Genomic DNA, 16757 nt, shown 5'->3' on the forward strand with positions numbered 1-16757 from the left:
TAAGAATTAATTTAACATAAATATTTTTCTTGAAAAGATTTAGTTGTTCAATACATATATGTATAGAACAACTAAATCTTATATATATATATATATATATATATATATATATATATATATATATATATATATATATATATATATATATATATATATACACATATATATATATATATATATATGTATATATATATATATATATATATATATATATATATATATATATATATATATATATATATATACATATATATCTATACATATACATATAAACAGTTTATCAAAATTATTTTACATTTACTTGGTACATCTTGAAAAACTAGAAAGTGAATGCATCAGGCAAAAATATGTATATTAAATTGATATAAAATTAAATAATGCAGCGACCTTTTCATGGACACACATCATTTGCAAAACTAAATAAATACATGTGTTAGTAGTATATTATATTATATATATATACATAGTATAAAAAAGACAAGAAATTATTATAAATAATATCGCATTCATTGGAAGATCCACATTTTATAATGTATTTTTAATACACAAGTCAGTTTTATCAAATACAGGAAGCTAGGCTCTTTCTCTTTGTTGCCTTTTAAAATACTTAGTAAATACAAAAATAATATTATTGAAAACATAATACATACTATAAATTATAAGCGTACAAAATTATGACACTGAAAGGTTTTTATGATATTTGACCTCTAAATAGTTATATATTTAGCGATACATATGTTAAATGCACATTTTATTATTATTTATTTCTTTAATACTAGTAACAGTAGCAAGATATAAAACAGTTCTGTAAAAAAATTATAGTAAACAAATGAAAACAGGCAATCCTTGGTTAGCAAATAATACATATTCAGTTTGGCAAAAATCATATTTCAGCCATAAGCTGCTTAAAAATTGCAAAAATTATTAAATTGAAATCTTTTTAAAAATACAAATTTTTCATTACAAAAAATATTGATCCATTTTTCCACATTCTTTGAGTATAGCCTCTGCTCTTAGTGTGGAAATTCATAATACACATGAGGGTTTTGGATTTGTAAGATTTATTTATCAAAGGAGACTTCGATATATTCCATCCATAAATTCCATTTTATAAAAATAAACACTTGAATTGATTGAACGTTGTTGAAATTGTGGGTGTTTTAAACAACCTTTGTTATTTTAGAAAGTAGCTTATTACATGAACTTTTTTTTTGACATCCTCATTTTTTGATTTTGGTGAATCTTTGATTCTTCTTCAAACCCTTATCCGCACCCCAATGGTGCATAGGGCACTGCATCATATAAATGCAGCGTTATCTTGATCGTTAACACATGAAGGAAAGGTGATCAGCTCTCCGCTTCAGGTACTACCAGTCCAGGGTAATTTGAATAAATTGATTCTAACACCATAAAATCTCATATAATATGTACTTGATAAATTGTAAGCACAATAAAAATGAATTTAACTATTAAAAATTTACAAACCAAGGGTTACCTGCTTCACATTGAAATTGTATACGACACATTGAGAATAAAATTTTGTCAATTTTTTCACAATTAACTTCCATCATAAATTCTCTATCTAAATTCAGGAAAATATCCTTTTAATATTTCACAATTTTGAAATTGTTTGTTTTTCTTGTTCCCTTCATTGTTTTTATTTTAGAACTTTTATTTTTATGGTTAGATAGTGAACAATCACACTGGTGGCGAGAGTGGCAGAGGGGGCGGGGCAGAGGGGAGGGCCGGAGGGGGAGGCAGGTCGGGAAGCGAGCACAGGTCCTTGAGTTCTCCGTAGCGACGCTCCACCCGTTCGGCTAACACCTCCTTGTACTTGAGAGCCGTCCTGTCCACAAAGGAAGGCGTCTTCACGCAGTCGTCCCCGCCAAATTCGCAGACCTGGAATTTGAAAAAGAAGAAAAGAAAGATCTGACAACGTTAATATTTAATCTCTTCAAGCGCTGGCCAAAAGAACCTGACATTGAGTTTGTTTTACATCCCTCTACTTTGGTATTCCAAAGTATTCTCAACATTCACACACTTTCAGGAATCAATTATGTGCAAGGTTGAGGGCTACCTGTATAATCATTTTATTACTACTATACTACTAAAGAATAAATACAATAACCCAAAAACTCTTACAATAGTGTACATTTGTATACACTCACAAAGTCTGACACAAATGGATCCTCAAGCTTATCCAGTTTTAACTCGTATGTATGATATATCATGTAAACAAATATAAGTATAACAGTATACTGCCTGCATTCAGTAAAACACAGTAAAAGAATGTTAAAGATATTTAGGAGAATTACACAAAGTGCTTTACAGACAAGTATTTTTCGATAACATCCAAAAATTTTATTATTTATTAATATTAGTTCTACTTGTAAAGCTCATTATGTGAGTTAACGCATTCGTGGATGTCTAGGTGTAACTGCCATACATAGCAAGGTAGAGAAAAAGCAATCGAGATGGTATGGGTACATAGAACATAGAGAACCTGGATATATTGTAAACCAGGCGATGGATGGAGTCATGGATCTTCCTCAAAAGACCAAAAGAGGAAGACCAGAATATTCATGGATGCCACAGAAAGATAACATGATTCGAAGGCATGATCTAGGTGACGTTGTATATGATAGAAGGACCTACAACCTGAGGACGAGGAGAGCTTACCTCAACAGTCTATAAAGACGGTAAGTTGGGATGGAGCCAGGAATAAGAAAAAGAAGAAGTTCAATATGTAAAGCTCTTTGCATGCCACTCCTGCATACCTTTTACATGATAGTATTGCACTTTATCATTCACAGGTTACGATATAACCTTTTAAAATGAAAAAATATTTCAAAAATCATACCCTATAGTGATGCAGTATAGCCTGATCAGGTGGAACGCTTAACGCTCCGCTTCCGGTCATAAACTCCCAGACAAAATGATTTCCTGCCTCCAAGACCCTCTCTGGTCGACAGATGTATTTACTTCTCTGCTTGTGCGGATGCAGCTTCTGGCGTCTCCTCGTCTTCTTCTGTGTGATGAGGGACGAGGACAGGGGAGGGTCCCCCACGCTGAACGGCTCGTCCTTCCACTGCAGGTAGAAGAAGGCATTCTGGAAGGAGAAAGCCCCGGCTGATCTGGAGTCTGACCTGGCGGACAGTGTGGCCAACAACGGGGGGAGAGCCTCTTCTTTGCGCGGTATTATAAATTCGTCAAGATCTATCAGAGCCGCAAACGCATAGTGGAACATGCTGCGATAAAGGCAGTCATTCAACGCTGCAAACAGACCCTCAGTTCTGAAAATAAGTTGAAATTATTTGTAAGATTATAATGTAACTTGTAGTTAGAATGGATAAATGAAATATTACTGTGAAAACAAAAAGTGCTGATACACCAGAGATCATTGAAATTATTTACATCAATAGGTATCATCTTTGGTATAACGATACTTATCAATTGCAGCCTAGGCATATTCTATTGATATTATATTTAAATTCTTACAGTGGTAATGAATAAACATTGAACTTTATGAACAGTGTGAGCATATTATACAATACATTTTTATTAATGAAAAATTATTTATTACTTTTCAAAACTATTCATCAATTGTTAATTGAAATAGTTTAAGCGGAATGGATGTAAAATGTTACCTGATACTACCAGAGTATTCCTTCCGCAGGACAAATATATATAAAAATTAAAATATTGGACTTCCACTTTAGAAGCCTTCACTTGTCCTATCGATAAATTATATGGCATCGAGAAACAAATTTTTAATTTTATTATTTAGATTTCAAATCAGAATTGGTTGAAAATGTGCTACTGACCGTATCTCCTTTTGTGAAAGCATGTTAAGCTGCCAGGGTAGTAGGGACAGGATACCTAGACTCTGATAATGTCTTAGTACGCAGGCAGCGTGACGCCCCACTGTGTGGTTGTACATCACAAAGTGCGTAGCTCCCAGCACCGTATTTAGTTCCACAAACTCCATTAATTGTAAAGGCCTAAAAATACGACAGTAATAAATTTTTACAATTTAAGTAGCTTCACTTTTGTAAAATACTACCTTGAGGGTGCTTAGTAAATCCATATATTTATAAATAAATAAAAAATTGTGCTAAAGTATTTAAATTGTGTATTTCATATAACAACCGATTTATTATTTCAGTTGGAACTGACTGGAAACTTTGTGAAGTGAATATCTTACTCCATCAATTTATTTTCACCTATCAGGAGAAGCCAGAATTTTTTTTTGATGCATATCCCTTTAAATAATATTTTTTGTTGTTGTGTCCTGTAATAACTTGAAAATTGACCCCTCCAGTAATCGTTATTTTTATTTAAAAAAAAAACACTTTTTTTAAAGAATGAATTTTACTAACTGAACATATAAATCCTAAATAAAAACCTAAAAATATAATATGTAAAAGGGTTAAGTATATCGTCGAAATCATCTTTCGGTGTAGTAAATTCTGAAGCATGGAGGCCACAATGCAGGGCTCGCAGTAGTACCGAGACTCTCATCAGATCTTTTTCGCCCTCTTATCACTTCCCCCGCTTCCACATACCATTAACCGTATTTATTTTCAATAGAATATATTTGGGAGTGGTCTTTTCTCCAGGTAAAGTTTGGGAATTTTTGCTCATAATATTTCACTCACTCCTTTCAACAACATCATATATCAAAAATTGACACTTTTCAGTTGTGCATGTTTTCGGAATGCCCAGAAAATGTACTTAATCCCAGCAAAAGCGGCATATTTTTAACATAATATTTACTCGCTACAGGGCAGAAAGTGTTGTTTTTGCATTTTGAAGAAAATGTATATTTTAATTATTTTTTTAAAAACACTAAATATTTTTCAAATGGAGAAAAAACATTCAGGTTTGAACTAAAAAGATCTCTTGCACAGTAAAAAGTTCAATAAATGGCTTGATATTTATTTTTCATACATTTTATTATATTTTAACACATTAAAAACAATCTCCTGAAAAATCAAGTTTTTTGATATTTGACGTTATTGAAAGGAGTGAGCAATATTTGTGCTATAATTGTGTAATAATTTATTCAATAATATACATGACAAACTTACATATAAGGCTTATTTATAATTAATATAAATTACAAGTACAAAATGTAAAAAAAAACTTGTTATGGTAGTAGAAGAATCCCAGCTCAGAAAACCCCCTCAGACACATGGAACAAATCAATATGCGTGATATTGTTCAGCATAGCGGTAGCTCTTCCCACAGGCATAACCATTGGCAGGTTGGTTCTATATATATATAGGAATGTGAAACAATCTATGCTGACGCGTCTTAGGTAACTTTCAGGAACATACAGACCAATGCTCCGCATAATTTCAGGTTTATCGATAATATGAAAAATAACTCATATAACTGGAGGTAATCCAGATTTGTGAAACAAGTATTTGAACACACTCAAAATGTTATATGTACTACTTTAGTCAATACAAAAGTGCACACTTCTGAGAGTAAAGATTTTTTTTAAAGCTGTGAGTTACCGGTTATAAGTGAAGTGGAGAGGCTTCACGCAGACCACCAAACTGTCAGGTGGGGGATCATCGCTCGGGGGCTGCAGTACTTTGAGGAGGTTGGCATGCACTGACCGGGGCCTCGCTACCACAGACACACTGTGAGGAACTGTGTGATTTCTTTTTAGGGGGCACACTACAAAGCAGGCACTGTACCTAAGGTTCCAGTTCTCACGAATCATCTGTAAATATTAGTAAAATAATTAATAATTAGTAAAATAATATTAGGAAATTGTTTTAGGACACACTTAACACATTATTTGCGGGAAACTCTTAAAAGCGTCTTTTATATACTGTTGGTAGAGAGTGGGAGATGCTTATAAGCGTTTTCCTTAGTTTTTGTAAAGCGCGAGACGCCAAAAACATTGTACAGATCAAAATTGGGTTGCGATTACTTGTGATTAGGTTACTTGAGATTATTATATGACCCTGATTAGCTAACTAATTTGAGTCGGAGTTGATGAAAAACCGCTCGATAATAATGTGTTAAAATAAAATAACCTGAACAGTAGATAATGAGGAAATTAAAAAAAAAGTAATGTAAGTAGTAAAAAAACATTAATGTTTTAAATGGAAGAAAAAGATAAAGTCAAATGAATGAGATATTCAACATTGTATTTTAAATACTAATGATTTGATATTTGCTTAGGCGAAAGTAGATGAAAGTGGAAAATCCTTTTTTATTTATGTTTTAAATAATTTATAATATTATTTGGTTATGTATATACAGTATCTACTCAATGAATTAGGGCCACGCAGAATTTCGCGCAATTTCTCAATTCAAACAGGAATAACTCAGAGAAAACCTTGAATAAAACAACATTGAATTTTATTTACACATGAACACTTTATTACGCTTAAATTATGCATATATTTTCATATAAATATAGTTAGTATTTAGTATTTCCACCTTTGGCAGAAATAACTGCCTCAATTCTTTTTGGCATACTTAAAATGCACTGTTTTATCATGTTTTTTATTTCTTCGTCTTCTGACCAAATTTTTTGAATATTTTTTTTTAGACAGTCTACTGTCGGATTTGGAAATGAGTATACCTTATTTTTTAACATGCTCCATACGTTTTCTATAGGATCAAGGTCCGGAGAATTTCCAGGCCAGGGGAGCAAAGGCAGATTTTTAGTAGACAAAAATTTTATTATTAATTTAGCCCGGTGGCAAGGTGCCCCATCCTGCATGAAGGTGTATGGACCTTCTGTTGGGTCGAGTGTATGGTAGAAGGGCAATGAAATTCGTTCGAGGACCTGCTTATAGGAATTTTGTTTCATTGTTCCTTCCACGAAAAACAACGGCCCAGGTAAATTGTTAATAATACATGACCATATCATTGTTGCAGGGGGGTGTTTGATAACTTTTACCACACATGCCTCATTGTAACGTTCCATTGGTGTTCTCCTGACGAATCGACGGCTCTCTGTCACGGCTTCTAACCGGCACTCATCACTAAAGATGACCTGAAAAATAATGAAAATTTATGTTTAATTCAAATATATAAGTTTATTTAGTAAAATGATATGTTGAAAATTCAATTTAAATAAATACCTTTTTCCAATCATCTACCGAGTAATTTCGATGTAGCCTGGCCCATTTTAATCGATCCGCTTTCATTCGTGGTGTCAATTTTGGTACTTTTACAGGGCGCCTGCATTTCAGATTTACTTCGTAAAGACGTCGCCTGTGTTGATACCGATATATTTATACCCTCTTCTTCCAATTTTATTTTTAATGTTTTTGCTGATGCACTACGGTTTTCTAAGGCACTTTGAACGATTTTTCGATCAGTCCTCGGTGTTGTTTTTCTAATCCTACGACAGTTCTTTCGTCGATTGCTGGTGGCGGGTGACTGATTTTTTATTGATTTTGAAATTCTGTCCACTGTTTGACGAGAAACGTTTTCTTTTTTTGAAATTTCTCTATTAGATAGTATTCTTAATTTCAGTAGCACTATAACACTGGACTTTTTTTCCTCAGAAATGTCTTTACTTTTTCCCATTTTGTCCTTTTCAAAAAAAACACTTGTGTTTACAAAAAAAATTTATACTTTATGAACTAAAATTAAAAATTAAGTTTTTTTCACAAGACACGATAACTACATAACCTCTCTGAACAAAACAACAACCAGAACTCAAGAAACTTCACTAATAAATGAGATAGGACTATTTTTTGAACTTTCAACTATCTGTCTACCTGTGCTAATTAGGGACCTTTCTCAGAAAAAGGGTTTGAAATTTTGTAAAGGCTTAAATAATCCAGGTATATTTTACATATTATTGAAGGTAATATACATGATATTAGATGTCAATAGAAAACTTAAAGTATTTATGTAAAATAAATATAATAATCCAAAAGATTTCAGAGTATTCAAAAAAATAATGGGTGGCCCTAATTCATTGAGTAGATACTGTAGTTATTTAATTTTTACCTTGACTTTTGCAGGAATCGTTATTGAGTTATTAGCAGAGTACCATAGGCGACACCACACCCTTTCTGGACCCCTGGTTTTAGTTGCCCCAATCAGTCGAATAATCCTGCCATTGCGTTTCTCAAAGAAAGCTGAATATACTAAAAATTTATACCTAGAAAATAAGAGCGAAATATATATATTTTTGTTATTGATATAAACATATAAAAAATAAACCATATTTTTGAATTTGTGCTCATTAGGTATTAGCAGATGAGTTCTCCTTTTACTTAATATTTAAGCTCGGAATGATCCAGAGCAAAATGAATTCCCACTCAGGCGCAAGAGATTCATATAATATTGTCATATAATTGTTAAATAAATTATTTTGAGTTGTGTAAAATAAACTGGTTGCTTCAGGAAAAATTGAGGGAAGAAAAGGAAAATTGAGGTGCTGTCTTCAGGAGTCAACAGGATCTTCTTTAACACGCTTACAAGCGTCTTTAACATATTGTTGTTAGAGAGCGGGAGACACTTATAAGTGTTCAAATGATTATTTTTGGCACAGCGCGAGACGCCAAAAAACAATGTACAAATCGGAGTTGGATTTGCGGTTACTTGTGATTAGTATACGACTCTAATTAGTATACTAAATAGGGTCGGAGTTGATGAAATAACCGCTACTTTTGCCTTGTCCTAGAACGGATTGGAATAAAGGTAATTTGTCCAATAAGTTCCAGTCTTCCTGGGAGATCATGGCCCTGAGCTCCTTAGTAAAATTTGAGCTTGAGCTTTACGCTTGTTACCTTGTGCCTCCAACGGGCTGCCACATAGCATCAGGAGGGGTGGCGTTGGCCGGTATGGGAGGAGGTAGCTTCTCTTCAGGGGGAGGAAACACCCCTCGGCGGGCCTTTGTCCCCTTCCCTCCCCCACCCAGGCGTACTCCTAAGTAATCCTCAGCCTAGAAATTGAGTTCGACATTAGCTCGTGGACTTATGAAAATTTCTTCAGGTGGGCTTGAAACGGTAAATTACAAATCAATTTTTTTTTACAGGAAAACAGTGCTGGGAGTATTAAATAAGTATTAAATTCCGTACAGGCATTATTTAATATGGGAATAAGTACCAGTACTTAACAAAAAAGCATTCAACAAATAATATTTATTTCTTAACATATAAAGATGCTTACATCAAATATGCTGCAACTGCATTCAAGTACTGAAGCAACAAAATTTTGCCCAATATTTTGAATATAACTTACACAGTATGCTATTTTGAGAAACCCAATACTGTGTACATATTACTAAAACAGCCTTATGTCAAGTCATACTCTATTGCACATATTTGTGAAGCTGATGTGTTTCAAATGAATATCAAAAGACTACTAAAAATTTCAAATTAGTACCTTTATACATGACATTAAGTTTAATATGTGTGAGAATGTTTTCTTTGATGGCAGATGTACTAAAATATAAGCAATATTATTTTATTGATTAATTTTGGCATTAACTTTGGGGAATAACAATCGAAATAAAACATTTATATAAGACCACTTTTGAGATTATTAATGTAAACACCACTAGTTTTGAAAATTGCAGATGTTCTCATCAACAGGTGAAAATACAGTTCGCTTTTTACAAGTGTTTAATTTTTACATTTAAGTAATATTATTCAGAGCTTAGATTAGTTTTTTTAGAAATATGTGGAAGGTATCGCTATCGATACCTTCCACACAATTGTTCAAGAGCAGCAGCTCGGTGAACACGATGAGCTCGAACACTGCGAAGAACATGACCACTATGAGGAAACTAGTTCTATAACTAAAACATTTAAAATATTTACATTTACACACACTTGGCATTTACAGGTATAAGATGTCAGATTATTTATATTTTTTAGAATTATTATTATTAATAATAATAATAATAATAAAACCCTTATCCGCACCCCAATGGTGCATAGGGCACTGCGTCATATAAACGCAGTGTTATCTTGATGGTTTACACATGAAGGAAAGGTGATCAGCCCTCAGCCCCAGCTTCAGGTACCAGTCTAGGGTAATATTGAATAAATATGACTGTGAAAAAATCACTTATATTTATTTTACCCCCCTTGGGAATCGAACCCGGGACCTCCAGAACGGTAGCCGAGCGTGCTGACCATTACACTACGGAGGCGGACAGAATTATTATTAGGAATGTAAAAGATCAAGAGCGGCCAAGACTACCAACCCGCCACTGGTATAATATATGTGAGAAAATATTATACATGGAACAAAGGAAAGAAATCAGTCATTTTAACAGAATTTGAATCCTTTATTAACCCGTTACTTATCATTAGATTCAAAATGATATAGGTGATTAATGATAATAAATCCTTTCCCATGTAACAGTATTGTCTTTCACCCTGATTTCCATCACTTACGTCACATGCACCCATCAAACATATTTCAAGACTCATCACTCCGCCGTCATACAATCATGATGGAGTTAACACCTCATCACTTTGATGCGATGCCCAGTGCATTATGTGGGTTCCTTCAAGGGCCAGAAGAAGGGCAAGGGCGGATCAATGTTAACAAGTCTTTTACATACTGTCAGTAGAGAGTGGGAGACGTTTATAAGCTTTTTATTTGCTTACTTTTGGTAGAGAGCGAGAGATGCCAAAAAATATTGTGCAAATGGGAATTGGGTTTACGTTTACTTGGGATTAGTATACTGAGGGTCGGGAGGCAGACTGGCTGAGTATAATTAGGGTCGGGGGTGATGAAAAAACTGCCCAACAACAATGTGTGAAATTCCCATGGTCCCCAGAAAAGAATTATTTTCTTGATTTTCTTTTTTACCAAAAAGACACACTTTCCCCTGGTAGAGTAGTTTTAAAAAGGTAATTCATCAAATTTGATGTTTCTTCGTCAACTTCTCCCATTCAAGCCAAAACAGGTTTTGGGCCAATGCTCCTTCTGTTAATTTCACTTTACATTATCATCATCTCCTCTTAGCATAATCTAAAAATTGATAACCCGGTCGTTCAGTTTAGGCTGTCACCTGGAACTGCTCATAGTCCGGACGATCCCTGATCGTGTTGGGTGGCGTCTTGGGCTGGGCGGGCTGCACAAGCAGTAGTTCGGTGAACACGATGAGCCCGAACACTGCGAAGAACATGACTACTATGAAAAAACTAGCGCGGGCGCGCTCGCGAGCGCGCGCGCGGAGTCCCGCTCCTCGCGAGCCCATGGCTCCATCACCGGCTACCTGACCGCAATCTGAAAGTAGCCATAATAAGAGATAATCAAACATATCACGAATCCGGTTGTCCTAACGTGAAGTAACATGAAGTGGCGCGGGCTTTGAGCCAGAGTTAAATAGGTTTGACTCCACTCTGCAACATCTTCAATACTATGTGTAACTAATCCCCCCCCTCGCTAATAATATTTTATTTTATTTTAAAAGTATTAAGCCGCAAGATGAGCGCAATATTGGGACAATCTGAAGCAAATATTGTATATGACACCACAAGACGGGAGTAAAAGTCGTATGTAAAGGGTGGTTCAACAATAACGCACGATTTTAATTGTAAATAAAACAAAAAGTTTTCAGGGAATTATGTTAACTATTTTTATTATGATAAAAAAATGACAATTATGTGTAAAACAAAATATCGACCAAATGCTCGCCACGGCTTCGGTGGCATACCTCTATCCGAGGGCCCATATTTTCAATGATGCTGAGACATAATCGGGGTTCAATGTCGTTAATGTGTCGAATTATCTCATCCTTTAGCTTTTGAATTGTTCTTGGCTTATTGACGTATACTTTTTCTTTTAAATATCCAGTACTACACCTATTCTTTCTACTACTACTTATTCTTTTGAATAATTATGTACTATACCGAAAGATGGAAGCGATGTTGGGATGATTGGAAATGAATCTCTTGTATGGTGACATCACAAGATGGGTGCAATATTGAGACAATTGAAAATAAAGATCGTATAGACATCGTTTATTTTATTTTTTAATAATATAATAATAAAATGTACGATTAAATTACTTTTTAATTACGCCCATAAATTAAAAACTAATTTAATCTTAAATTTTATTATTATGATATTATTAAAAAATAATGTCGTTATCATAACATGAGACCAGCTGTGAAGGGTAAAAATAATATTTCATAAGCTAATTTCCCGCCATTTGGGGGCGTCAACACGCTTATCGCATATGAAATTACTAAAATTGTGATTGGATTCTAGATATTATAAAATGTGAACATTGTTAATGAAATTACTACAATAAATACCGACCAAAAATTTTGTTTTTGTACGGGAGTCACAAAATTGTCAAAAATAGTAAAAACGATACACATATATTTATAAAATATATAATTTGAGATGACTAATTGAAATGAATAAGAAATTTTACATTTTTAATTTTTTTTTCAATTTATCACATTCCATAACTGGAAAATGCAAATTTCCGACATCGGTATTGGAGTACTGTATTGACGATATTTTATGTTTAAAAATCAATCGCAATATAAATTGAAATAAATTACATGTTTTTGTCGAATTTATACATTTTTGTAACTTGTAATTCCAAAAAATGATAATTAAAAATTCGTATGTTTAGTATTTTCAACTGCCTTTAAAATTGTAAAACAAAATACGAATATTTACGACTGATTTTTAAAATTTCTCTGTACAAAAATATACATATTTTTTATTTAAATTAAAATCGAGCAGCGTTTTTCTTATGAAAAATCAATAATTTCCAATATTATTCAGTATATCATCAAATACTTCACGCATTTTGTCAAAATGTGTAAATAACTAAGTAGTTTATTTAATACTTACGATTCTTATTTATTTGCCAGATGGGTTTCCCGTGATAAACACTATTTTTCCGCCATCAAATATGGGATGTAATTTCCAAAATACTCTTACGAGAATTACATTTTTTCTGAAATGTCTAAAAAATAAATAAAAATCAACAGGTTATTTCATTCAATTTGATTTCGATATAACTAATTTTGTGGCGAAACTATCGTGTTTTAATGAAGACCAAAGTGTCCCTAAAATAAGAATGGCTCTCGTTTTACGTGCGCGCGCGTTATATCGATCGCTTAGACCCCATATTGCGATGGTTGGGAGTTGGTACTACGGAAAATTGAGTGGTATAATTTAAAAACGTTACAAATCACAAAAAAGGAGTTTAACGTTTCTTATAATTGAATCAAATATATATATATATATATATATATATATATATATATATATATATATATATATATATATATATATATATATATATATATATATATATATATATATATATATATATATATATATATATATATATATATATATATATATATATATATATATATATATATATATATATATATATATATATATATATATACATATGTATAAATTTGTATATTTTTTAAAAATAAACGGTAATATAACCTAAATATATTTATTAACAAAAATATTAATCTAGAAAGTAAAATGTAACCTTTTCGTCACAAAGTCACCAACGCTTATTTTCATGTAGGAGATGATTTTTCTGTGTGAAAAATAGATGAGTTTTTGGGTATGTAACATTTTTGAAATAGAGTTTTCAATTATGGGACAAAATAGACGAAAAACAACTTTTTATATTATTATTATATTCCTTAGGACCCACTTAAAAGTCCCCCCCAAGTTCTCACCCATCGAATATCCGCCCCCCCCCCAAATGTGTCCCTTTTTATGTTTTTTTTCACAAAACGGTAAGAGTTAAAAGGAAACTGTCAGAGGATAAATGATCGCAATTAAATTATCTACAAAACTGTATTTACTTTATTTTGAAAAGACTTAATAACATTGCATTTATTTAAAGAAAATTCTTTGCACTCACTTTACTAGAAAACTATATAAGCTGTGAAAAAATATGTGATCATAAATGAATTCTTATATACATAGATTTACCTACAAAACTTTTTCAATATTGTAATACAAGATATAAGATATATTCGACCCAAAATATTTTTTACAATATTTTTTTATGTTTATGAGACGTCATTCCGTCTGATAATAACCGAAACAATATTTGTATCTTATAAAAGAAATTTCATTGGATATGCGATATTATGTGCTTATAAACAATAGGGGCCTCAATGTTAATAAATATTTACGAATTAATTATTTTTTGGGTACGTAATAATGTTATCATTTAATTTTCCAGGAAAGCATTATTCGACAGCGACTAGTGTCATCTCCAATGTAATGTACATTTAAACATAATGATGACCCGTGGCAGTTCGTTCAAACCCGGTACGTACGCATTCACACAAATCATCTTGCATTTGCAAGACATCATTATTATTGAAGCTGATAAGATAATAACATCCAACCAATTTCTCAAAAGGAGCATAACGAAAATGAACTCATTCAGTTACTAGTCAACGATTTCCAAGCAGCTGGATATGACGTTACTCAGTGCCCGGGTTATTCAGCTCCACTTTAGTAACTGCTGCACTCGAATAAAATAAAAATTCTTCTTCTTATTTTCTTCGTCTCTAGCATTCTGTTCTCCACTGCTGGATATAGGCCTCTTCCGTATCCTTCCATTCCCTTCGGTCGGTTGCTATTTCCAGCCAGTTTCTGTCCCCCTCAGCGGCTATGTCCTCGGACCATCTTTTTTTCAGGTCTTCCGACTCAAACCCCAGTTTTTTTAGTCTCCATCTCAAAAAAACTGGGGTCCATCTTGTGGAGTCCTGTCTTGGAATATATCCCACCCATTCCGACTCGGGTCACCATTTGAATATCACCAAAATAAATAAATATTGAGGTACAACGAAAAAAAAGCTCTATTCTACGATGCAGTTATCGGCGAGACGACAAGTGCCTTTTTGGGGAAAGCAGCAAGGAAACCTAGAAAAAACTTCGAAATTGTTTATATTCAAGTGGTCTTACATGTTTTTTTTTGTCGTCTAATGGACATAGTCATTGAAGGAAAGAAGTTTGCCATTCTCCTGTATGACAAGTTCAATTGTAAAATGCTTGATGAACTAATAGCAGTAAAATATAGAAGGGAAATTGCTGTTCAACCACTCAATTCTTACATTCAACTGGCATCCCTGCCATAGCTATCCCTACATGGCATATCCTCCGGGTTTATTTGGAAACTCAGGAATGGCTCGGTCATGCAATGCCTTGGAAATGCAATGATGCCTGCGGTGATCACTCTTCTTTACTTATCTTATTGACCACTCCTAGATTCTTGCGGTTGCAAATAATTTGTAATTTGTTGCAATATGTGTAAATGCGAACGTGCTGGGCTTTAATTGTGATGACTATTTTATACATATTTAAATATTTAAAAAAAATATTGCTTTCTATATCCTCATTAGCGGGTGAATTCTCTAGAAAAATTACTACGTATTACCATCAGATTCTAACTGAATTCAAATAAGAATATGTAAAAAGTAAATATTATATACACACTTACGTGTTTAAAAAAAGTATTTGCGCAATAATTCGCCAATGGATGGGTCTAGTCTTAAAAATGTTGTAAAATAAATTCACTTAAAATTCTCAGACTCAAAATATATATATATATATATATATATATATATATATATATATATATATATATATATATATATATATATATATATAAAATAAAGTAATACTGCATGCACGTGGTAACAAAGAATTTTAGTTCTGAAGTTTTACCTTATTTTATTGTTTTGCCTCACCAGTTTTAAAAATATATAAAAAGTTAAATAGTAGACAGTTAAGAAATATTGGTTTGAATGAAATGTCATATAAAAAATAATTTTAAAAGGTTAGGATTAAAATTACATAAACAATACTAAAGAATTAAAAAAAATAAGCTTGTCATTCCATTTTTGAGAAACTTTTTGTCATGTTTTAAAATCATTTATACTTTTGGTATCAAAGGTAGGCACTTCATTTATAATGGTCAATTACGTCATTAGGCAGAGAGAATAGAATACCTGTACTAATCTGCCTTTGCAAACAATATTCGCCTCTTCCACTTTCATACACACATACCCGCCGATTATTCTGACTCTTGACTTTACCAATTCCCAGTATTTGAAATACAGTGGAACCTCTCATAACGAGCAAAAAATGTGGAGAGTTGATCCCGAGCGAGCGTCATTTCGCATAACGAGTTACAGAAAAGGGGCAAATGCCTTTTTACCCTTCCATTACCAAACATAATATATGTAGTTTATATATCAAAAGGTTTAACCATAATTTATAAATACGATAGTATATTATTTTTGTATTAGCAAATCAGATACAATATGTACAATATTCCAGTAAACAAGAAAAAATTAAATAAAATAATTTTAAACTTTATGGTTTATAACAGGTACTTCATGTAACAGGTGGTATCAGGGGGGGTCGACTCGTAAACGTCAGATTGTTCAAAAGACGACCAGAAAATGACGAGACACACTAATACACTAACAAAAACACCAAAACGGGAACGAAAAATACGAGATACCAACAAGTTGTTCAAATATTTCAAATAAATATAGACAGACTATGGTTATAGACAATTATCGATAGAAAAATAGAAATCCGTCTATGAAGAACTTCATAATATTGAGTATTATGCCAAAGTTAAAGTTAAATTTTGCGTATGAAAGTGTAGTTTTTCTTACTTAACACAACGCTCCCTTGAACTTCTGCAGCACCCCCCAAATGCAAAAAATTTAAAAACGCCCAGCCAGACTTCTAAAACGCCCACAAAGGGGCGCTGGCACCCC

General features: G+C 32.8%; 1 protein-coding gene across 2 annotated transcripts; it reads right to left on the bottom strand.

The window, feature by feature from the left end:
* Window positions 1-1204: 1204 nt before the first annotated feature.
* LOC148305575 (uncharacterized) lies at window positions 1205-15815 on the bottom strand. 2 transcript variants are annotated; one of them, XM_088266502.1, is made up of 9 exons: window positions 15691-15815; window positions 12823-12937; window positions 11018-11235; window positions 8778-8932; window positions 7993-8146; window positions 5523-5734; window positions 3825-4001; window positions 2861-3293; window positions 1205-1899 (listed from the first exon to the last, which is right to left on the bottom strand). In XM_088266502.1, the coding sequence occupies exons 3-9, from the start codon at window positions 11204-11206 to the stop codon at window positions 1699-1701; spliced, it is 1521 nt and encodes a 506-aa protein (XP_088122628.1). In that variant the 5' UTR covers window positions 11207-11235; window positions 12823-12937; window positions 15691-15815; the 3' UTR covers window positions 1205-1698. The 2 variants fall into 2 exon arrangements, with proteins under 2 accessions (XP_088122628.1, XP_088122627.1); XM_088266501.1 differs by lacking the exon at window positions 15691-15815 and having other exon boundaries at window positions 12823-13085.
* Between the last annotated feature and the right edge of the window lie 942 nt (window positions 15816-16757).

Source organism: Brachycentrus maculatus, unplaced genomic scaffold (assembly GCF_059751285.1).
Source record: "Brachycentrus maculatus isolate JH-2025_06_01 unplaced genomic scaffold, ASM5975128v1 h1tg000269l, whole genome shotgun sequence".
Classification (NCBI taxonomy): domain Eukaryota; kingdom Metazoa; phylum Arthropoda; class Insecta; order Trichoptera; family Brachycentridae; genus Brachycentrus; species Brachycentrus maculatus.

Bases quoted from the DNA above. Each gene is read 5' to 3' on its own strand.
- LOC148305575 (XM_088266502.1), bottom strand. From the start codon at position 11,206: ATGGGCTCGCGAGGAGCGGGACTCCGCGCGCGCGCTCGCGAGCGCGCC. The intron at 8,933-11,017 runs GTGACAGCCTAA...CTCAATTTCTAG, and splicing joins CGGACTATGAGCAGTTCCAG to GCTGAGGATTACTTAGGAGT. The intron at 3,294-3,824 runs GTCAGTAGCACA...ACTTATTTTCAG, and splicing joins CTTTCACAAAAGGAGATACG to AACTGAGGGTCTGTTTGCAG.